This window comes from Chrysemys picta, chromosome 20 (genome assembly GCF_011386835.1).
Source record: "Chrysemys picta bellii isolate R12L10 chromosome 20, ASM1138683v2, whole genome shotgun sequence".
NCBI lineage: Eukaryota > Metazoa > Chordata > Testudines > Emydidae > Chrysemys > Chrysemys picta.
In genome coordinates, this window is record NC_088810.1 from 17334016 (window position 1) to 17357852 (window position 23837).

At 55.6% G+C, this 23837-nt stretch overlaps 1 protein-coding gene across 4 annotated transcripts in view; it reads right to left on the reverse strand.

Annotated features, from left to right (window-relative positions):
- RORC (RAR related orphan receptor C) overlaps positions 1 to 23837 on the reverse strand; it is a 69021-nt gene continuing 45184 nt past the window's right edge. For all 4 annotated transcript variants that reach the window (XM_065573610.1, XM_065573608.1, XM_005293706.5 and 1 more), the window contains 9 exons: positions 14970 to 15055; positions 14340 to 14481; positions 10662 to 11195; positions 9651 to 9772; positions 7565 to 7697; positions 6658 to 6765; positions 5322 to 5432; positions 3619 to 3728; positions 1 to 2415 (listed from right to left, as the gene is read on the reverse strand). In XM_065573610.1, the coding sequence (XP_065429682.1) occupies positions 2254 to 2415; positions 3619 to 3728; positions 5322 to 5432; positions 6658 to 6765; positions 7565 to 7697; positions 9651 to 9772; positions 10662 to 11195; positions 14340 to 14481; positions 14970 to 15055 (1508 nt within the window). In that variant the 3' untranslated portion in view covers positions 1 to 2253. The remainder of the gene's footprint in view (positions 2416 to 3618; positions 3729 to 5321; positions 5433 to 6657; positions 6766 to 7564; positions 7698 to 9650; positions 9773 to 10661; positions 11196 to 14339; positions 14482 to 14969; positions 15056 to 23837) is intronic.

The following is a 23837-nucleotide window of genomic DNA, read 5'->3' on the forward strand; positions in this document are numbered from 1 at the left end:
TTTCTTGGCAACCTAGTTTATTGAAAATAGCAGAGAAAACTGGACACTTTTCAACAACCTGTTCATTACAATGTGCATTCTGAATAATATTTTTTTTTAAACCCTTGCAAGTAAACATATAACCCTGGGCGACAAACAAACACAAAATAAAATGCACCATCAGTTTAATTAAATTAAACGAAACCTAAAACCTCTTGATCGCTCTATTAAAAAAAATTACAACTTTCAAATATTTACAAACCTGGCATGACAACATATTTAAATATTTAAAACAATTTTACAAAATGAAAGTATTGCAGGTTAGATGTATTAGATTATTATTGGGTTTTTTTACACTAAAAGAATGCAACCAAAAAGCAACGGTAAACTAGACCTGAATGCAAAGCGGTTAGCGGCTCGGTGAAGCAGATACCTTGGGTTGCTGGGTTAAGAGTCGGCTATGGATCAAGCTAGAAGATGGTCAGAAAGGACCTAAGGCCAGAGAGGGTCTGATTGTCTTTTACTGTGCTGGAAACAGGACTGTCCTGAGTGACGCTCTTAAAGAGGCAGATGGTTTCGAGGGTCGATCAATTTAATTCCTCTGGAATCCAGACGGCGCAAGGTTCAAAGGTGCTTAGGAAGTTGGGTGTTTGTTACAAATCTGGGGTGAACTCCCCTTAATGACCCAGGTTCTGATCTCACTTACTCCAGTTCCTCTGTGGACTTCAACAGAACTGACTCCTGAAGCACACACGCACAAGCACACACACACACGCACACACTCTGTCACACGTACGTGAGCACACGCATACACTCTCGCACACGCGTGCACAGGAGGATGTTTGCCCAGTTCTCCAATGGTGTTTAGGCGCCTAGCTCTCTTTGAAGTGCTGGGCCGAAGTACCCAAGTCCCCTTCTGAAAATGGGACTTAGCTCCTAAGTCACGGAGAACCTTTTTTTTTTTGACCAAGCTGTCCCCTCAGAGCGATGTCACGCAGCGTCTATGGGGCAATGGCCTGTGAAATCAACGGGGCCAACCATGGCCTTGAAGTTAGGCATGTGCCTGCCTGATCTACTGGCTTGATCCAAGGCCGGCTGAGGTCCATGGACGGACTCCCGCCGCGGTGGCTGTACTTCCGAATCCCAGCTGTACAAACCCCCAGCTATTTTCAATCCGAATCCTTTTACTGGGTTACAAAAGCTCTTTTAGAAAAAGGCGATTTTGAACATCACTCCCCTTGTAAACAACCATCAGCTCCCACTCAGTAAAAGCCCCGTACTTAAGAAAATTAGAATCTGTTGCTTTCCAAAAATAGCCTTAACATTAAAAACCAGCCTTTTATTATATTAACTTTATACAGTATCTATATATATATCTATTTTACTATGAGTAAAAACATATTGTTGGGTTTCAAACCCTGAGAATTTCATGGGGATGAGGATTCTTTCCAGCAGGGGGCAGCAGAGTGCAATGCAAACTTTCTGGTCAATTGCTGGATATTAATAAGAAATACAAGAGCTTGGGCAAGGGGGCGGGAGGGGGGGCTGGTCCCCTGGCGCTGCAGAATAGACGTAAAGGCAAACGTTTAAAAATAGATCTCTATGTTATGTACAATTATTATTTTAAAACAGCTTGGTTAAAAAGTCTCCTGCCATAAATCTGTAAGGACACCCAAAAAAAATAAAAAATAAAAATAAAAATTGAGGTATTTGAACTACCCGGGCCGGTCACTAGATTCTAGTCACTGGAGTAATATGGTGGGCAGTGTATTTTCCTTGGCCCTGAATATGTTACAGCAAAAGCTAGCGACCTCCTTGATCTCAGCCCCACTGGGGTCTCGGCTTGGGGCGTCTCCCCAGTAATACTTTGTGCCTCGGTAGCACCTGCCAGCTGAGACCCTCAAAGAGCTGCACGAGGTTATTTAAGCATCACCCCACCACCTCCATGGAGTGTGTGGGAGGGGGTCTCCCTCCCCCCTGCATTGTAGAGAGAGGAACGAGGCGCAGAGAAAGGGGCAGTGACTTGCTCAGGTTGGTGGCAGAGGCGGGCATGGAACCCAGGAGTCCTGGCTCCCAGCTGTCTGCTCTGATCACTTGCCCGCACCCCCTCCTGCACCGCAGCCCTCTGCTGTGCTGTTTGGGAGGGGATGGGAGGGAGCAGGTTCTAATTTGGTCCACCCCCCTCTCCCCCGCAACCTCCCATCCCGGGGTGGCGGGGGCGACAGACCGGCGCGAGATGGGAGTCGGTCTCTGGGCACCGGCCTCCCGCGGGGATCATTCTGCCACCGCTCCCTGGAGCTCGCACTCGGAGCTGAAGAGCTCTTTGTAGAGCGGGGGGAACACGGCGTGGACGATGATGGGGTACATCTGCCGGAAGGACCGCAGCTTCTCCACGTGCTGGTAACACAGACTGCGCAGCTTCCCTTTGGGCGGCAGCTACAGGGGAGAGAGGCACGCGGTATAAACGCAGATCTCCAGGCCCCCGCCCCTCTGCTGTGCACTCACAGACCAACAAGACAGTCCGTCGGCAATGGGGCCTCGGGGACCCAAAGCCGCTCGGTGGGATCAGGGCAGTAACTGGTCTGGCAATGCCTGGGGCTTCTGTGAGCTCTTGTGATGTTGCTGAACATGTCTGGGGTGCGTGTGCATGTGCGTGCGTGTGCATGCGAGAGTGTGTGCATGCATGTGTGAAAGTGTGTGTGTGCATGGTGCATGTGTGCATGTGAGTGTGCGAGAGTGTATGCGTGTGGCAGTGTGAGCGCATGTGCATGCATGAGTGTGCGCGTGTCTGTGCGTGCATGTGCGTGCGTGCATGTGAAAGTGTGCGTGTGCGCATGCGTGCATGGGTGCATGTGAGTGTGTGAGTGCATGTGTGTGACAGTGTGAGCACATGTGCGTGCATGCGAGAGTGTGCGTGCATGTGTGCGTGCAAAGGTGTGTGTGTGCATTTGAGTGTGCGAGAGTGTGTGCGTGACAGTGTGAGAGCGTATGTGCATGCATGCGCGTGTGCATGTGTGCGCACATGTGTGCATGCATGTGTAAGTTTGTGTTTGTGCATGGTACATGTGTGAGTGTGCAAGAGCATGTGTGTGTGACAGAATGTGACAGAGTGTGCGTGCGCATGTGCACGTGTGCGAGAGTATGCGTGTGCTCACGTACGTGTGACAGAGTGTGTGTGTGTGTGTGTGTGTGTGTGCTTGTGCGTATGTGCTCTGCTGCCGGTCTGTGAGCATGATCCCATTTTTGGAACCCTCCACCTCTACCGAATATTTACATAATTACCCAGAATCCTCTAGTGAGAGTCCCTAATGTCCAACCTGAGCGTATCGTCTGCTCAGTGTAGACCTCTCCCCTCAGCCACCCAGCCCCCAATCCACATTGGACACGTGTAACCAGCTCCAGCTCCAGCAGCTCAAGCCTCCCTCCCCCTCTGGCTCTGAGCGTCTCCTTCCGGCAAGGGAGCGCTGGGGGCCCACTAGCCCCAGAGACGGGGCACAGTAAAGGGACCCAGAAGCAGGCCCTCAAGTCCTTGCTCCTGGGCTTCACAACACCAGCAGCATTCGAGAGGTGCCCTACGCCGGCAGGGCGTGTGGCTTGCGACAGAGGAGTCAGGGAAGGCCGTGGGGCCCGTGCACCTACCTTGGCCAGGATGCCTTCCCGGTGGGTTTTCCGTAACATGTGTTTAAAGGCCAGTTCCAGGTTATTCTGCAGCCTCTCCACCTTGCCCTTCTCCTGCAGCCACGGCCGATCTGCACGGAGACAGGAGAAGGCACTGAGCAGCATTTCCCATGCCCGACTGGGGGGCGGGGTCTCTCTCGGCCCACGCCCGCCTCTCTTAATGGGCCAATGCTACCTGAACGACGGAGGGAGAGCATTGCCTCCCTAGAGCCCGGCGTTCTGCTGCATGACAGTTTAAGGTGCAGGATGGATGGATCTCAGCCCCCTGCGGTCAGGCCAGGCTGGCTGAGTGCTTGGGGTTATCCAAGCGACCGTACACTGAAGCTGAGGATTGCAACAGCGTCTGGCCAGCCACGAACACCCCACCGTGGCAACACAGAGATTCCCGCAGAACTCTTCTGCAGTTTCAGCCCTGGGGTCCTGGCCAAATGCTAGTCAGTGGCCTCCTAATGGGATTGGAGTGACATCTCGCCCTCCATAATAACCCCGTCTAGTGCCCCTTCAGGATCTGAGCCCTGGTCCCTGAGGACGGTGGCTTGGGGTTGCATGGCCTGCAGGATGCAGCAGGCTGAGAAGGGGTGACTCTAAAGCCCCATCAGTCTCTCTCTGGTTCCATTCGCATGACCAGATGGGGAAGGAAAGGGGGTGGCATTCTCAGCGCTGACTTGGAAATGGGCACCTCAGGGTGAAACCCAGACGCTTGCCCATCTGTGCTGGCAGGAGAGCAGAGGGCACCGGATTCAGGAAGGAAAAGGTTTTGGGGCAGGGGCTGGTTGAAAATGTGCTGTCGTTTTTTGATGGAAAACGGGGGTTTTGATTGCAGGAATTTTGTCATTAAAATTGTGATATTTCATTGATTAAACCGACCGCTCGAAAACCAAACATTTTTTGGCCAAAAACTGAAATAATTCAATTTACAAGGGTGCCGCGGTTCCTCATGGGAGCGGTGGTTTCGGTGCCTCATCCGCCTCGTCTCCTCTATGGACCGGGTTCTCTGGCTGGACTACATTTCCCATGATGCCTCCCTTCACCAAATGAGAGTGTAGTGCATCATGGGAGATGTAGTCCAGCCAGAGAGCATATAGAGGAGAATGGGAGCATGAGGCACTTGAACTACAAATCCCAGGAGGCACCTCAGTCCTAGGGATGTAAAAGGTAGTCCACGAAAGCTTATGCTCTAATAAATTTGTTAGTCTCTAAGGTGCCACAAGTACTCCTGTTCTTCTTTTTGCCAACCTTAACTGTTAACCCAAGCAGCCCTGCACTGGCAGGAAAACCCCCAGCCCTGGCCGCGCCAGCGGGACCCCAGCCCTGGCCACACCATACCAGAGGGGCTGGTGGGACTCCAGAGCCGGATAATTTCAATTTTAATTTAATTTAATTTAATTAATTTAATTTTAATTATAATTATAATCGTTTCACTAGTGAACTTTTTAAACCGCTCTTTACATCCCTACTCAGTGCCATTATGAAGTGAAATATTTCCGGGGAGGTAGAATGGGGGAGGGGTCAAAAAGTCAACATTTCCCAGGGACCCCCGCCCCGCTATTTTCTGACCAGCTCTACTTATGTGGCTGTTTGGCAATTAACATGCGGCATCCCCACTCCCACAATGGGGGCTGCGGCCCTAGGACTGAAGGCCAGCAGCAGCGGCAGACGCTCACTTGAGTTGATGAGCACCAGGGCGGTGAAGAGGGCGATCTCATTCTCGGAGAAGTGCAGCGAGCACAGGCTGTGAGCGAAGTCGAAGATGGAGTTGATGAGCTCGTTGCACCCTGGGAAACGGAGCAGAGCCGTCAGTCACCTGCGGCTTCCTCCCAGGCGGCCCCGCCCCCTCTCCAGCGCCACCCAGTGGCCTTCCTTTCTCACCAGCCTCCCACAGGGTCTACAGGCATCGCTGACTACGCATTGTCCCCCCTGGGATCACAGGAGAAGCCTCCACCCGCTGGGGCTGGGAGGGAAGTCTAGTCTCCAGGGCTCATATAATCCTCTGCTTCTCTTCTGAGATTGGCAACAACGGGGGTTTGCTGCGATGTGAACGCCTGGCCACCGGGAACTGGTCAGAGGCCCCCAAAGATATTATTTAATATTCCCAGAGGCTTCAGCCCAGTCAGACCCCATTTCGCTAGGCACTGCCCAGACACACAGTAACTGATGCCCGCTGGCCCAAGGAGCCTAAGCGGCCATTGGTTGGGCCTTAGCGCCCCGAGCTAGATTTGAACCAGGGACCTAGAAAGGAAACGGCTCCACGGCTTGTTGCCAACCAGTCCCTCGGATATTGGCTGGGCAAAAATCAAAGCCACCGCTCCGGATCGAACACAGCAGAGCATCATACTGGACATGACCCAGTGCAGGTGTCTTTTGGGCCCATCAGCCCCCCCATCCCGAGATTATCTCTGCAGAGACATTAGTATTAGCTGCTGGCAGAGAGACACACGTGTTTGCCAAGCAGACACATGTACTGGTGGGGCGCTGGGCACGGCCTGCCGCATTTGAATTGCAGTTACTCCTTAGTGCAGCCTCTTCCTTGAGAGAAATTTCTCACCCAGGGTTCGAAGAGAAGCAGAACAGTGAAAATTCCATTTACAACGGAGAGGAGGCTTCCCAACAGCTGGGGTAATAGAGTGAGTGAGGGGTCCCACGAGCAAGAGAGCGAGGGCGGCCTTGTGGTTAAGGCACCGGACGGGCACTCAGGGGATGGGGGTTCAAGTCCTGGCTTGGCTGCTGACACCCTGGGCAAGGTGTTTTCAAATACGCTCAGCAACCCAACAAAGGAAGCACTGCTGAAAACCTGGCTGGTTCATTTCACTACCTAAATGGAAGCAAGTGCCATCTGAAAATCTTGGTCTGTCTCTCTGGGCCTCAGTTTCCCCATCTGTTAAAAGGAGGACGACCGTGTCGCGTTAGCCTGGGAGCTCTCTGGGGCAGAGACCGTCTCTTGTGCTGTATCTGCACAAAGTGGGGCCTCTGGGCTTTACCGTAATACCGCGGATATCATACCAAGTGATTTGAAGAGCTCGGGGCCTGCATATTTGCCCTCGAAGAAGACCGTCCTGTTCTCCGAATTAAAGGCACGGCACATTCGCACCAGAACCACTTCCATGGCGCCTGCAAAAACAGAGCCGGGGGGGCGGGGAGTGAAGAAGTTGCAAATGTAAACGGACTTAGCGGAAGTCCCAACATCTCTGCCTTTATGCACGAGAGCAGGGAGGTCCAGGGAAGTAAGCTAGCCCCAGGCATGCGCCCGTTTGGGGGGTAGGGGCTGAGTGTCACAGCCTTTGAGGTTACATCTACACTGCTATCAAATGGGTGCCCGCTGCTCGGATGGGCATGGCTGAGCTAGTTTTACCCACGCTAGCATGGCTAAAAATAGCAGTGACATGACGTGGCGGCATGGGCCTGGCTAGCAATGGAAGCACATACCCAGGGACCTCCCCCACGCTGCCATGGCTTCGCTGCTGTTTAGCCCTGCTAGCTAGGTTAAAGCTGGCGCCGGGGTGCAGTCACCCCGTCTCCCCCCGACTGCAGCGCAGATGTGGCCTGAGTCACGCTGTCCCGTCCAGAGCATCTGGGAAATTCGCAGGGTACGGTCCGCCCCGGAGGCGCGATCGGAGACGGCGGCCATGCAGGATGTGGGCCGAACCCACGGCTCCCACCCAAGGACGCTCGTGGTTTGGAGCCCGGCACGGCAGCCCCGGTTGCACGACGGGGTTTTGCAGCAACACAGATCCAGGTGCAAACAGCCCCTGCAGGCCGGGCGCTGTGCCTCCGAATACAGAGCCTGTGGGGTCTGCTTCCCAGGGAGGCTGTTCTCACTGAGAGCTCAAGGGATGGCCTCTTTATTGACCCAGCCGGGGGAAGGGGGCATCCCTGCGGGGGCCTGGCTGCAGCAGTTCCAGCCGCGTACCTGCTTTCAGAAGCACGATCTGGTCATTTTGGCACAGCTCCATGAAGCCGCCCATCCGCTTGGCAAACTCCACCACGTACTGGATGGCTTCCGTGATGCGGCAGGCACAGCGTTCCCACATCTCCTCCATGGACTGGAAGAGAGAAGGCCATGGCTGCACCACAATGTACGGCTGCAGCCCCTTGGCTCCGTCACGCCCCGTAGAGCGCAGCTGCTCCTTACCCCACCCACCAGGCCTAGTGTGGCTGCCCCAAAACCCCACGTGCCCCATGCCACATGGCATGGCTGCCCCATAAACGTGTGCCATGCCTGGTGCGGCCACCCCATGTGCCCCACCCCATGTGGAGCAAGCACCCCATAAGCCCACTTGTTGGCGAACAATCAAAGAAATGAATATTTCAATTTGGAAATACAGCCGCTGTGCCTCATGGGAGTTGTAGTCTGGGTGCCTCAGACACCCGTTCTCCTCGAGAGGCCGGACTCCCTGGTTAGACTACATCTCCCATGATGCACCACTGTCTCCCCTCTTGGCCAGGGGAGGTGGTGCATCATGGGTGTCCCTGGCCCTGGTGGAATGTGGGGGATGAAGTCTGGCCGGAGAGCCCAGACCAGAGAACAGAGACATGAGTCGCCGCGGGGGGCATTTCTCAACCAAAATTTTCCATTTGGGGGGCATTCGTTTTTTTGATGAAAAACTGAAATTTCCCGTGAAAAGGGGGCACTTTCCTCGCAAAATGTCACTGAGTCGAAACCCCAAGTTTCTGCCCCAAACCATTTAAACGGAATATTTTCAACCAGCCCGCCCCAGTTCTTTCTGGGTTTTCATTGCCCCTTTTACTGCACTTGCACCTGTGACCCCAGGAGTCCTGCCAGGGCAGTTAACCCTTTAGTCTCCTCCACAGAGGACAGAAACCCAGCGGTTGCGCATACATTATCCATTTTCCTTTCCTCTCCCCACCGGGCCCAAAGCTGGGTCTCTATTGATCCCAATGTTCCTATACCAGGGCCATTATGAATTGCTCCGAAACGACTTGGCCGCGTCTGGAAAGCTGATGAAGCATTTAGCGAACCAGACAGAAGTTCCCATTTAGTTAATGGACCTTAATTAGCTGCTGAATCAAACAAACTCATTTTCTTCCCTCTGACCCATCCCTTGATTTTATTGCAAAGTCCTCATCTGAACCCAACCGAGCGAGCAGTGACTCACCCAAAACCCTGCGCGCTGAATGAAGTCCCGATAAACAATAAAGGGGCAGCATCGGCTCTATGCGGCTGATGTTAAACCCCAAAGTGCCACAAAAGGTCAGAGACACCGCGCGCTGGGTCACTCAGTCGAGTCCCCTCTTGCAGCCGGTGCTGAGCAGACCCTGACCGCAAACTTGCTAGGGCTCCGTGCCAGCTAAGAACTCTTTGCGCTACGCTCTGCCACCGCAGTACAAGAGGAAACACCAGCAGAGGAACTGGTGTCATTTAGGAAGACAATTTACAGGCAGCCCCTACGGAATAGTCCTCCAAAATTCAGTAAGGTCCCATAGACCTGAACAGAGGAGATCATCCATTTTTAAGCCAACCGTATAGAATTTAATATCCTTGCTAGAAAATCCTGGAGGCTGGTCTAGAACGTCTGGAGAAGAACCATCCCTCCCTTCTCTGTTTAAATCCCCCCGGGCTATTTCCAGGTGGACAGTCTGATTCTGCTCCTGGGAAAACTTGGAACAAGTTGGGCCATAAGGGACTTGCCCAAAAGCCAGAGAGTCAATCAGAGCCAAGAGTAGAACGTTGGTCGTTTCTCTCGGCCAATCCCCAGAGACGCTGCCTCCTGGCCAGTTGCCGGCCCATCCTTAACTGGGCCACGTAACGGATCTTGTGGTGGGGAAGCCTTCCTGCTGCTCTGCCTACATTCCCCACTGATCCCTTAGCGAGCCGGAAGGGAGGTGTTTATCCTAGCCTCATACCCCGGCAGGCTGGCTTCCCAGGTTATCTGGCTACCAGCTTATCCCGTGCCGGGCATCAGTCGAGCATAGAAGTCACTGCACTACCCGTGGCAGGCGTCTCCGCCAGCTCCCAGCCCCGCCCCCCACCTCACCTTCTTCTGGTAGCTCCTGACTTCCTCCCACGAGAACGTCTCCAGCCTCAGGAGCTGCAGGTCTTCCAGGCGCAGCTGGCAGGTCTCCCGGTAGGACTTGAGGACGTTTTGGGTCAGGTGCTCTGCGGACGGCAGGCGGCGAGGCTCAGAGGGGGAGCGCAGGGAACAGCGGGGCCTGTCCCTGGGCCGCAGCCCTGATTCTCCCTTCAGTTTTTTCTGTGGTTTCCTGAATCTATCGCCCTGCACTGCCAGCCTTGGCACGCAGGCCCCTGTGTGTAACGATCTGCCCCCTCCCCCCAGCCCGGCACTTAGCAGGGTTTGACTCTGCAGTGTTAAAAGCATGGGCCTCTCCTGCGTCAGTGGGGGAGTAACTCCACTAGCTGGTAGCTGCAGTAGGCTGTTATCCTCTGATATGGAGCAGGATGTTCCCAAGGACATCCCATGGACTGAAAGGGGGTTCCAAAGAGGATGGATCTAGACTGTTCTCAGTGGTAGCAGATGACAGAACAAGGAGTAATGGTCTCAAGTTGCAGTGGGGGAAGTTTAGGTTGGATATTAGGAAACACTTTTTCCCTAGGAGGGTGGTGAAGCACTGGAATGGGTTACCTAGGGAGATTGGTGGAATCTCCATCCTGAGAGGTTTTTAAGGCCTGGCTTGACAAAGCCCTGGCTGGGATGATTTAGTTGGTGTTGGTCCTGCTTTGAGCAGGGGGTTGGACTAGATGACCTCCTGAGGTCCCTTCCAACCCGGATATTCTCTGATTCTCGGGAATGATGGGAGCTGAGTGTAAGAACCATCATCTGAGTTGTCACCGGGGCTCGAATCCAAGGCCAAGAGAACAAAGAGCAGCTGAAGCTAAGAGACTGGGCTTGCTGCTGACAGCTGGAGAAGACCTGTAATCCCTGCGTGGATGGTGAACCCCAGCCCCGCCCCCCAGGAATACGGCCTGAGTGGGGATCCCTAGAAGGCCGAGGCTGCCCAGCCGAGCGTTCCTGCCCCAGGAGACTCACCGATCTCAGTCACCGAGGAATTGGGCGACTCCAGGAGGCTGGTGAAGTTGGGACTCGTGTAGAAGTCGACGGTCTCCCCGACGTCGCCCCCGGCCTGGCCCCGCTTGCCCCCGCCGATGTCCAGCCGGGAGAGGTCCGGCGACGCCTGCATCTCCAGGGCGTAGAAGACGCTGGCCCTGCTCTCCATCTTGATCCGCTCGGGGCTGTAGTCCCTGGCGAAGGGGCCGCGCAGGTTGTCGCTCAGCCGGCTGTGGCCCTTGGCCAGTCCGTTGGGGTAGGCCAGAACCGCTGTCTCGTCCGGAGAGTGGCTCAGCCGCGCCTGTCCGTTCAGGAGGGCCGTGGAGCAGGCGGAGGACTCCAGCAGGTCCGGGGAGGAGGCCAGCTTGAGTTGCCCGTTAGCCAGGCCCAGGGAGTAGGCCGGGGCCACCACTTCGCCGCCTTGCTGCTGCTGCTGTTGCTGCTGCTGCAGCTGCTTCTGCACCTCGGCGTGGAGGCTGTCGCGCTGCTTCTTGGACATGCGGCCGAACTTGACGGCTGGAGAACGAAAGGGCAGGGACGAGTCGAGTCGGGGCTCAGACCGACCCTGTGTTCACGGCTGGAGCCGTTGTGAGGGGCCCTGGGCTCCCTCCGTCGGGAAATCCAGGAGACATAACGGGGCAGCGGGTCCCATAAGGAGCCTGCAGCGAGCTGCCAGGGATGGAAAGGGCAGAAGGAGCTGCCCTCATTGAGAGCGGTGGAGTCTGGCTCCTTGTGCCTATCAAGACCCACCAAGTTTGTCTTGTTAAGCGAGGGGCCCGGGCAGCACTTGGGTGGGATGGGGGGACACCAACTATGGTGCAGCAGGGGGGTGACTACTTAACAGGGGTGCTTTCCCCCCAACAAGTCAGTAACCAACCCCCATCGCTCCCCTCCAGCAGCAAAGCACGCCAAGCGGACAGGATGAAACCTGGATCACAAGCGAGACCAGGGCGTTTTCCCTGGAGCAGGGCTGCTGGCCGTATCCCAATTCGGGTCACTTACACTCTGCCCCGCAGTTCCAATCCCTTTCACTTCTCGCCCTAGGACAACACTGCTCTGCGGCTGCTTGAACAGCTCCCACCGCCCACCCCAGAGGTGGCTGCATTTCAGAGGTAGCCGATCACCGGGGGGGCATAAAATGCTTTGGGATCCTTGAGGATGAAAGGCCCCAGAGCAGCGATTCGCAGACTTTCTGCCCCCAGAAGCTCCCACCTTGGCAGCTTCTCCCTCCCCTCCAGCAATCTGGGAAAGGCAGGGGGAGCGACTCCCAGCCTGAGATCCCTCACGCTAGAGAAGCGCCCAGGATCTAGGGCGGGGGGACGGCTATCTCAGGATCTCGGCGCACTCACTTGGGAGCAGGGACAATGGTGCGTGCTCTGCGGGTGGTCATGTGGTCTGTATGTGGTCGCGTGCCTGAGCAGAAGCCTCATCTACCCAGCTGCAGAGAGGAACCGCGGTCGCAGCGGGCGGCTGATCGCATGTGCCACGTGGTCGGGCTCTTTGGCTCTCTCGAGCGACCTACATACTCACCACCGAGAGAAACCCAGCTAAAGGCTTGAGCTACTTTTTCCATCCTCTTTGGATTGGGTTGGTGGGGGGGGGGGGTGTTTGTGTGACTTTCACTCTCCTCCTGGTTGGTTTAACCCCCCTGCCTCCCCCGCTGCCTGGCTCAGGGCTGTGCGCTGACGGTGCTACCTAACCAGCCCGAACCCTCGCTATCTGCACTTCTCTTTCACTTCCTTCAGCCTCCGCTTGTAGCTTTTTTAGCACCTTTAATAATCCCCAGCCCGAGGACTCCTCCTCTGCTAAGCAGTCTGGTGTCGAACCTTTTTATGCCCAGGGGGCGGAAGAGAATGAAGGTTCGACCCCTCTCTGGGCTGGAAAGGAGGGCGGTTCCCCTGCTCTTGTACACCGCTCTGCTGGCGGTCAGAGGCCTTTGCAGCCCGCAAAGGGCTGAGGGGGGGATTCTGCAGGCTCCGGCGCTGCGCTGGACTGCCATTGGCTGCCTTCCGTAGACCCCGCCCCCACTTCAAGCCTTGGCGTAGGGGGCATGCTGGGGGCGGGGCCAGAGCACATGCAGCTATGGCTAAGTTGCCCTGCACCACAGGTAGCACTGAAGAAGCGGCTATAACTTAGAGATAGTTTGGCCCACTGGTTCAGGTGCTAACCTCTGACTCATAACACCTGGGTTCAATTCCCTGCTTTTCTACAGACTGTGAGCAAGCTGTGTCTGTCCGAGCCTCGGTTTCCCCATCTGCACAACAGGGATAATAGCACAGACCTAGAGGCCAGCGAGGCTGCTCCAAGTTACACTGGGAGGTGCAGCACAGAAGGAAGAGGGTGGGCACCTGGGCTGCAGGTTCTCATCAGCACCTGCAGGGGGTGCACCTTAGACTCTCACCCACTGACCCTCTTGAACTGGAGGACTTGGGAACCAGTGGCTGCTGTTTGTCCATCATCATGGATTTTCGGTGATGAATGGCTTGTGGGCAAAGAGAAACATTGCTACTTTTCCAATGCCATTTTTCAGTTTTTTTCAACCAAAAACGGAACAATTTTTGGTCAAGAACTGAACATTTTTGGTTAAAATGTTTTACTTTCAACAAAAAATTGTGGTTTTTTTTCTTTAACTGAAAACATTTAAACCCCCTCCCCCAAAAAAACAAAACAGTTTTTAGTTTTTTGTTGAAAACCCCAAAAAGCAGCTGGTACCAGCCCCTGTCAGAGATGAGAGACTGGGTTAGATGGAGTAAAGGGCAGAAGCAAAAGAAATCTCCATATTTTTACAGCCAGAGCCAGGTATTTTTAACATCAGGGCATAAGAAATGAGTCAAATGCAGGGACCTCTGGGTGGGAGGCAGCAGCTGTTTTAAGAGATCCTTCACTCAGCACTGAAATGCAGCCACCTCTGGGTTGGAGCGTGGCAGCTGTTTAAACAGGGATCCCTCACCCAGCACTGAAATGCAGCCACCTCTGGGTTGGAGCGTGGCAGCTGTTTAAACAGGGATCCTTCCCCCAGCACTGAAATGCAGCCACCTCTGGGTTGGAGCGTGGCAGCTGTTTAAACAGGGATCCCTCACCCAGCACTGAAATGCAGCCACCTCTGGGTTGGAGCATGGCAGCTGTTTAAACAGGGATCCTTCCCCCAGCACTGAAATGCAGCCACCTCTGGGTTGGAGCGTGGCAGCTGTTTAAACAGGGATCCTTCCCCCAGCACTGAAATGCAGCCACCTCTGGGTTGGAGCGTGGCAGCTGTTTAAACAGGGATCCCTCACCCAGCACTGAAATGCAGCCACCTCTGGGTTGGAGCGTGGCAGCTGTTTAAACAGGGATCCCTCACCCAGCACTGAAATGCAGCCACCTCTGGGTTGGAGCGTGGCAGCTGTTTAAACAGGGATCCCTCACCCAGCACTGAAATGCAGCCACCTCTGGGTTGGAGCGTGGCAGCTGTTTAAACAGGGATCCCTCACCCAGCACTGAAATGCAGCCACCTCTGGGTTGGAGCGTGGCAGCTGTTTAAACAGGGATCCTTCCCCCAGCACTGAAATGCAGCCACCTCTGGGTTGGAGCGTGGCAGCTGTTTAAACAGGGATCCCTCACCCAGCACTGAAATGCAGCCACCTCTGGGTTGGAGCGTGGCAGCTGTTTCAGACATCTTACCGTCTCGGGACATCCCCAGGCTGAGGCATTTCTGCAGCCGGCAGTGCTGGCAGCGGTTGCGGCTGGTCCGGTCGATCTGGCAGTTCTGCTGGCGGGTGCAAGAGTACGTCACGTTGCCCTGCTGGCTTCTGCGGAAAAACCCCTGAAACAACGGGTTGGGGAGAGAGAGACACACAAACTGACCAAGGTGGCTCAGCGGCTTGTGTGTGAAGCCAACTGGGGGTGCCAACGCCCGGGGGAGGGGCATCTGCGGCATAAAATCAACACAGTGGCTGGTGCTGACTGGTCCCAGGGCTGAACAAGCCACGATGGGCTGATCTCTGCTCCGATGTGGTGGTAAGGGCCCAGGGCCCAGGGCATGCTTGCTTAGCTGCTGGGCGGGTGCTAAGCAGGGCCAAGACTCCAATGGTCCCATAGCTCCGCTGGCAGACCCTGGGCAGCATCTGCTCCAGCGCTGGCCCACGGCCCCCTCGGGGGGGGAGGAGAGGCGCTGTTCCAGGGCTCTGTGTATTTGGGAGCGCTAAGGGAATTGGAACGGAATCCCACACCCGGGGCGCCCCCTGGTGGCAGAGATCAGGCAAGCGGGGGCAGGACGGTGGAGTGGGAGTGGGGATTTGGGGTGTTGTTCACCTTGCAGCCTTCACAGGTGATGACCCCATAGTGAATCCCTGACGATTTGTCCCCGCAGATCTTACACGGGATCACTTCTATTTGTGCTAGGATGGAGAGAGAGAGAGAGAGAGAACATGAGCACTGGCCGGAGTGTGCTGCTCCCTGCATGCCCTTGCTTGGCTCTTTGGCACTGTCGTCTAATGCTTCTTAGAGCGAGCGGGGTGGGGGTGCTGAGAGTCAGGACTCCTGGGTTCCATTCCCAGCTTTGGGAGGGGAGCGGGGCCTAGTGGGTTAGAGCTGGGGAGGGAGGCTGGGAGCCAGGACTCCTGGGTTCTATTACACATACCACCTCAATGAACCCCGGGGGGTGACTCCATTTAAGAGAGAGCAGAGCTGGGGTCCTTAAATGGCTAAATCAGGATTGCGGGTAGAGCCTTTATGTGAATAAACTAGCTTGGCTGGGAGCTGGTGCCAACAGAGAAGAAGAATTTATCTTGCCAACTCCCCAGGAAAGTGCTGCGTGTTACGCAGAGTTTGCCCACACTGGGGCACCCTCGTCTCACATTTCCTCCCATGGCCGGATTCCAGGCACTGGCCAGGGCGCAGGGGTGCTTGCCCGGCTGGATACCAATTTGCAGGCCAGCGTACCTCTGCTAATCCCGCCTCTGCCTTCCAGCCAGCTGCCAAACTCAGCAGGGAGAGAGGGGCAGATCCCAGCCACACTCCCAGTGGCCTCGGGAGGGAGGGGGAGAGGTCGATTTCACAAATGGGGAAACTGAGGCACAGGGAGCAGCAAGAACTCGCTCAAGCACAGAGCGAGGCAGGGGCAGAGCTGGGAATAGAACCCAGGAGTCCTGGCTCCCAGCCCGCTGAGCGTCAGCAACAGAAACCTGCCGGGATCCTGATATCCTAACACCCCACACCCCCCATCCCACTCCCTCCGAAGGCAGAGCACAGAACCCAGGAGTCCCGACACCCATCCCACTGCTCTAACCACTAGACAGCATGGCTCCGTGGCACTCCTCTCTGCACGATGAAGCCTTCTCTGAGCCGGGCCGTGGTGCAGGGCTGGGGCTGGCTGATCTAGCCAAGGGCACAGGGTGGGGAAAGCAAGGGAGAAGGGGCGGGTCATAAGAGGGAGCCAGGGCAGGAAAGCGACCCCACACACTCACCCAAGAGCCAACTAACTAGGGTCTCCATCCCCACCCTTCGGCGGGGCCGTGGAGAGAACAACACGCAGCTGGAGCTCTGGATGGGCCAGGGCACCAGCTTCCTGAAGGGGAGGGAGGGCCGTGGGGCTGGGGGCCCATCCGGGAGGGCAGCAGTGTGTCCTGGGGTGCTGGGAAGAGCTGGCAAGTCGCAGACTGGCAATAGCCCCTTTGCTCCAGTCCGGAGGGTCACCCTGTGGGCATGCTCCCCTCTGCCAGAGCTGCCCCCTGGGCCTAAGCCACGCCCCATCGTACAGCCCAGCAGCTCCTCTTTCCAGGGGTTATTTATCCAGCCGGAGCAAAGCTCTTCCACACTGATAAGCGCCCTGCCCACCCCCCCGGAGATTATCGTCACATGATGGCCGGTTACATAACCTGGAGATCATCTCATAATCGGCCAGCCAGGCCTGCGGGGGCCCCCTTAACCCCTTCGCAGGCAGCTGCTGCCTGGGCATTCTGCTCGCCAGGGGGTTTTCCTTAGGGAGCTGGATTGGCAGCCCTGGCACTCCCCTATGAGTGCTGGGAACAGAACCCAGGAGTCCTGGCTCCCAGCCTCCCCGGCACACCCTGCTGTAACCACTGGGACAGAGACAAACTGTCTCAGAAGACATTGAGACACCTAGGATCTTGCAGTAATAAGCAGGGGTGTATTGTGGGGATCAAGACTGGATTAAGTCATAGACACCATTGATTGTCCTAATGCCCCAGCTGCTGGAGTTAGGGGATGAGCGCCGAAATTCAGCTTTGATTTAAAAAAGAAAAAAGTTACTCCTCAAGGACGCACAGAAAAGCTTGAAAACGGGCCCCGAGTGTAACCAATGCCTGCCTGAGTCTGCAGACAGCCTACACCAACAGCTCTGGAACCTCGTTCCCGGGGCTTCCAACCTCCTGCTGGCCCAAGGAGGGGCGGGGCTGCCGTTTGGGGCGGAGCGATGGCTGTGCATGTGTCAGGCCCTAGACTGCCGTTCATGGAATCCGGTGCAGGGTAAACTTTTTCCCAGAAGGGCAAGAAACTCTACCCCTGAACTAACTCCTGCAAAAACCCGAGGCCTGTCACTGCTAGGGACTGGGGGCTGGCGCACAATTTTAAAGGAGGGTCGGGACTATGAATAAACAGCCCGGAGCAAACCGGGGAATCATGCCCTGCTCGTGCGTACACACCCGGGGTCCGACCAGTGTCACTGGGGCTTAGAGTCTTTGGCACCAAGTCTGCTTGTATCCAAGGGTCGAGGCCTGTGGGTTGGGGGCTCTGCTGACAGCAAAGGGTTTGTGGGGACTGACATGCTGAGTTCCCTGCTGCTTTGTGGTGGGAATGTGATGCCAAAAATTAAGCTGGAAAGGGGGAGAGAGGGTATGTGAGGCAGAAGACTGGGAATCTGGGTCCTGGGTTCTATCCCCAGCTCTGAGAGGGGAGTGGGATCTAGTGGTTAGAGTAGGGGGGCTGGGAGCCAGGACTCCTGGGTTCCATCCTCAGCTCTGGGTGAGGAGTGGGATCTAGTGGTTAGAGCGGGGCGACAGGGCATCAGGACTCCTGGGATACATGCCGAGTTCTGGGAGGGGCTGATCCAACAGGGATGAGAAGCAGGACAGCAGCTTCTGCGTCTTCCTGAACCCTCTGGGCCTCTGGCCACAGGGAGCTGTGAGCATCAAAGAGCTCTGAGTCCCTCAGATGAAAGCCCCTTGTGAAGGGGCGCGCGTAACCACATCCCGCACCTTCCAGGCCCAACGGCTGCTTTCCCGAGCATCTCCTCCCTGCCCCCCACAGGCAGCCGCCTGGCACCGGCCCAGCTCCTGCGCTGGTTTGCTCTGCGATACGCCAGGCGCCCATTTGGTTTGCTCTTCCTCTCTAGAGCTTCCCTTATCGATGTCCCCCTCCCCCCCCGCTGTGTAATGAACCCAGGCGATCGGCGCCCTAAATAAGGACCGAGAACTCGTCCCCCCATCGTCTTCGAAACCTCAGCAGGCAGCAGATCGCCTGACGCTAACCCACAACTGGGACACACCTCCCACCGCGCAGGAAGGCAGAAACTTCTCCAGGGCAGAGAAATCTCACAGCCTCCCCTCCACTGCTCACCACACACCAACAGGTGAAAACCCCTACCTGCTGCTCACAGGCAGGTACCAGTAAACAACTCTCCATCACCCCCCGGCAGGAGCGAGCTAATGGGGCCACGAGGCGGGGGAAGCACCACAATTTTCCATTGGCACAAACATGCTGATACAGGGCTTTAAAGGCCCCGTGAGGCTAAGGCAAAGGGGCTAGCAAATTGCAGGCTCCAGGGCTATTATATGGGCAGGGGTCAGGAAGGGAGTTGCTTCTCTCCTAGCCTCCAGCCAAAGCAGGACATGGGACTAGATGGAATCGGCGGGGCTGCAAGTGGGGCCAGATCCTGGCTTAGATGGGTCACAATGTTTGATCGGCCCTGTCTAGTCCGCTCCCCTCAGCCTTTCGAGGTGTGATTCAGCCGGGGGAAGGTTGGATCACAGAAACCCCCTGGGGGCTGTCAACTGATGTGCCAAGACTACTTCTGCCCCTGCTTTCCCTGCCAGCTTGGGACTCCAGCACCCTGTCTTGCTGAGCCAGACACGCCAATCTGCTCCAACACAGACCCAGGGTCTGAACCACGTGCCCCAAAGCTGCAGACTTAACTGAAAGGAGCTTAAGAAGTGTTCCTGTCTTTAACACTCAGATGCCCAACTCCCAGTGGGGTCCAAACCCCAAATAAAGCTTATACAGGGTAAACTCATAAATTGTTCGCCCTCTATAACACTGATAGAGAGATATGCACAGCTGTTTGCCCCCCCCCCCAGGTATTAATACATACTCTGGGTTAATTAATAAGTAAAAAGTGATTTTATTAAATACAGAAAGTAGGATTTAAGTGGTTCCAAGTAGTAACAGACAGAACAAAGTGAACTACCAAGCGAAATAAAATAAAACATGCAAGTCTAAGCCTAGTACAGTAATAAAACTGAATACAGATAAAATCTCACCTTCAGAGATGTTTCTGCTTTGAGCAGGGGGTTGGACTAGATGACCTCCATATCCCTTCCCACCCAGATATTCTATGATGCTATGATTCTTTCACAGACTGGACGCCTTCCTAGTCTGGGCACAATCCTTTCCCCTGGTACAGCCCTTGTTCCAGCTCAGGTGGCAGCTAGGGGATTTCTCAGGATGGCCGCCCCCTTTGTTCTGTTTCACCCACTTATATATCTTTTGCATAAGGCAGGAATCCTTTATCCCTCTGGGTTCCCACCCCTCCATCTCAATGGAAAAACACCAGGTTAAAGATGGATTCCACTTCAGGTGACATGATCACATGTCACTGTAAGACCCCAAGCCTTCATTCCTCCCAGCCTGACTCACAGGAAGGCCTGCCTGCCAACAGAGCCATCCACAGTCAATTGTCCTGGTTGATGGGAGCCATCAAGATTCCAAACCACCATTAATGGCCCACACTTTGCATAATTACAATAGACCCTCAGAGTTATATTTCCTATTTCTAGTTTCAGCTACAAGAGTGGTACATTTATACAAATAGGATGATCACACTCAGTAGATTATAAGCGTTGTAATGATACCTTACAAGAGACCTTTTGCATGAAGCATATTTTAGTTACATTATATTCACACTCATCAGAATACTTCCATAAAATCATATTGAGTGCAACGTCCCAAGGGGGGCAGGGCAAGGTGGGTCCATGGTCTGATCTGCTGCGGCGGGGAGCTGGGAGAGCAGGCGGGATGGAGCGCTGAGATGCCCTGGTGTGGCTGTGGCGAGATGGGCTGAACCTCAGGCCCTTCCCCTCGGCCTGGCGCAAGCAGCAACACCAGAGCTCCTAGCCCGCTGCAACCGCGGCTGCACAGACCTTTGTGACCATGTTCAGCCACTTGTGACTCGGAGGCACCCAGAAGCCTTTTGCACCCTGCAGCTCCCACCCCGTCGCCGTTCTATAAGCCACGTCCCCTGCTGGGCCGCGGCTCGTTAGACAGACAGCAGTATTCATAGGTTACCCCTTTCGGGATGGATTTATTAACTAAATTAAATTAAATTAAATTAATGGAGATATCCCATCTCCTAGAACTGGAAGGGACCTTGAAAGGTCATCGAGTCCAGCCCCCTGCCTTCACTAGCAGGACCAAGTACTGATTTTGCCCCAGATCCCTAAGTGGCCCCCTCAAGGATTGAACTCACAACCCTGGGTTTAGCAGGCCAATGCTCAACCACTGAGCTATCCCTCCCTTAGCAAGGAGAGAGCCCAGACTGCGGCTGCGAGGAGACGGACACAAAAAGGAGCATGTTTGAGAGCATTTGCAGTTGGCCCTGACCCGAGACACTAAGGCCCTGATCCTTGAAGGGATTTAGGTGCCTGACTCCCATGGGTGGAGTCATAATGGAGACTGACTTCCCCTCGCCAGGTGGGCAGGGGGTACTGTGTGTCTGACCCTGCTTTCCTGTCCCATGCGGTATCCGCTTCCCTGCTCCACCTGCTGTGGACAAGCTACGGGTGTCCTTCACCAGGCACAAGTACACTCAGACAATCCACGGCACCCCAGAGAAAACAACAGGGCTCTGCAGCCCATTAAAAAGGAGCAGAGAACTAGCCCAAACCCAGGGACTTCTGTGCCGTTACACCAGGGGTTCCTTTGGTCCCAGTACTGCTGTTTTGTGCTTACATCACACACTGCGCATGTACAATTGGTGCGCACACACCTGCACACTCTCAACCCCCCTCGACCCACTTCTTCCCCCAGCACTGAATTAGCCTGCGGAACTCGCCGAGACAAGATCTCCCCGAAGCCAAGAGCTCCGCAGCACAGCAGAAGGGGCTGGACTCTTATGGGGCTAACGAGACTAGCCAGAGTTCTCTCTGTCGACTCTCCTGCGTCAGGGCATCAGCTAAGCCCGGGGCCAGGAAGGGAATTCTTTCAGGTTGCCCTACGCAGCAAGGGCTGGCTTGTGCGTGCTGATACATTCCTGTATTTCCTTAAACAACACGGGGGCTAGTAAGTTTGTCTGATAACAATCATCCTCTATCCTACGCATTCCATTTCCTCTCTGCAACTACCCACTACTCAGACCCAACGAGAAGAAAAAACCACAAGCTTCAATTGATTCGCCCTAACCTCACAACAGAATGATTGTAATTTTTTTTTTTTTGGGTCTTTTCAATCTATCTATAGCAAATCAAATCGGTGGGAATGGGCTTGGGTTTGACTCAGAAACAGGAACCCAGTGCCTGAATTAGTCAAAAAACTCAAAAGCCAGAGAGCAAGCTGCCAGTAACTCTCATTTTCAGGTGATGGCTCATGCAGTAAATTCAACCTGAGAAAGGTCAGCGAGGTCTCAGGCGAATTCCCCCACAGCAACCCCATAATCGACGTGTGATGCCCGCGGGTGGCTGAGTAAGAGGATGAAGCCAAGACTTCGGAGGGGAGGAAGCAACCCCCCTTCCCCTCCAAAAAAAATCCTTTGATACCAAAAAAGTGCAGCGTAACCCGGCCGGGAACCAGCCCCGGCCAACGTTCCTGACTTTAACCACCGAGGGGCGTCAGCGGGTGAGTCCGTGTCACGCTTCCCGTGGCGTCACGGGAAGTTCCACGCGCCCGCGGTGGGGGTGGGGGAGGGCACATGGAACTTACTGAAATGGGGGTCACGTGGGAAAACATGCTAAGTCATGAGATGCGAGTACCGGAGCAGGGAAGCGGATACCGCATGGGACAGGAAAGCAGAATTCTCCCCTCCGCGGCCTTGTCCACACACACACACACGGGCGACAGCGGTTTAATGCGGAGCGTGGCGTTCAACCCGCTCAGCGAAACCAGTGCAACAGGCCGGAGAGGGGCTGCTCTCGGTCCCGTTTAACCCGGCCTACGTTGCGTCAATTAGGAGCGGGCTCAAGCCACCCATCGGCCGAAATCAGCGCGTTAATTAACCCAGCACGTGTGCGGGTGATAGGTGGCGGCTGCCCCCCGTCACCTCCAGGGACCTCCAAAACCAAAGGCAAGAGTCAGGGTAGCCCCAGCTAAAGAGCCAAACACCCCCCGCAAGGGGACCACGGCCCCATGCACGGACCGGCGGCTCCCATGTAGACATCAGTCCCAACTGGGGCTCCCAGCTTTAGCGTGGCTGGCTAGCCGAGTCTCCAAGGCCCACGTCCTCAAAGGGACGCAGGCTCCTGCCAGTGGAAATGAGGAGCCCACAGACCGTTGAGAATCTGGGCCCACGTCCCCCCATCTGCCATGTTGCTATTTAACCTGCTCCTGCCCCCCCCCCCAGGCTTTGCTGGCCCATGGGGGACGGCACGGCCCTACTTAAGGCCAGGCCGAGCCGCCCCGTTAGGTGCACACTGCTCCTTACGCCGGCTTTGTCCGTCTGAGGGGCCTGCGCCGAGCCGGGGCCTGCCAGGACCTGGCCTGGGAGAAGGGAAAGCCGGGCACACTCAGCGCTGCTACGGAGCTGAGGGGCGTATGCCCTGCAGAGCGGGGCGCACTGGAGAGGCACAGAGGTAGTGGGGCCAGCAATGGCCCAACCCCCGCCGCCCCAGCCCGCAGGAGAAGAAGGATGGCCCGGTGGTTAGGCAACTAGGCCAGGCATGGGCCTACCTTGACCACACGCGCCCTGGGTGACCTTCTCTAAGGCTCAGCTCCCTGTCTGCGTGAGCCAATAGCCTGCCGCCCCGCAGTGTTGTGCAATGTGCCGTGTTGACACTTGAGAGGGGAGGGAGCCCAAGCCCAGATGCTATGGGGATGGGCCCAGGTGGAGGGACTTCTCTCTATTCTTCCTCCCCTCTTATAAGCTACTCAGGTGGTCCCGGCCCTTTCAGCACCCAGTCGCCTCTGCTCCACGGCTTGGAGAGTGACGGCACGCATGAGGGCAGCCCCGGCCCCCGTCTCACGCTGGAGCCCCTGGGTGCTATTACAATACACCGACTAAACTCTGAGGATCCCTTGCAAAACTCTCAGAGCCTATGCAGGTGTTCACACTAACTGGGGAGCGGAGGAACTAATGGTTAGAGCAGGGGACTCCAGGGTTCGTCTCCCAGTCTCTGGGGGGCAGTGGGGTCTAGTGGTTAGATCAGGAGACTGGTAATCAGGATGCCTGGGTTCTTTTCTCAGCTCTGGGGGTTGAGCAGCTAGTGCAGGGGTGGGAGGGGAGTCAGGACACCTGGGCTGCATTGCCTGCTAAATTACTGGGCAAGCCGCTCCCCGCTTCCCTGTGCTGCAGCTTCCCCACCTGTAAAATGGGGCTCGTGAGATCCCCCAGCTGAAGGGCACTCCTGGCCAGTATAATCCTGAGCAGGCACTGGTTTCCTTGCCCTGATCCCAGTTAGCAGCGGAGCGTTTTAGATCAACCGCACAAGAACCTGGCAGATCCATACTTTAACTGGTGGTTTAACCCTCCCCCCCAGCATGCACTCCCCCTGCCCCACTTTTCAAAACCATGTGGCTGTGGGGGTTGCAGTTCGAGCTGTGGGGCGCACAGGGCTGTTTAGCGGTGATCCCCGCCCTGAGTTCCAGGAAAGATCAGCATATTTACATATTAATAGAAAACAGAAAAACATCCGTGCAGCAGCCACCAGGGGAGGGGCTGATCAGATCACAGGTTGCTTTGAAGCTCGGTGTGTTTCCCTTCCCCACTGCTCCGGGCCGTGGTTCAGGTCTCGGGCAGAA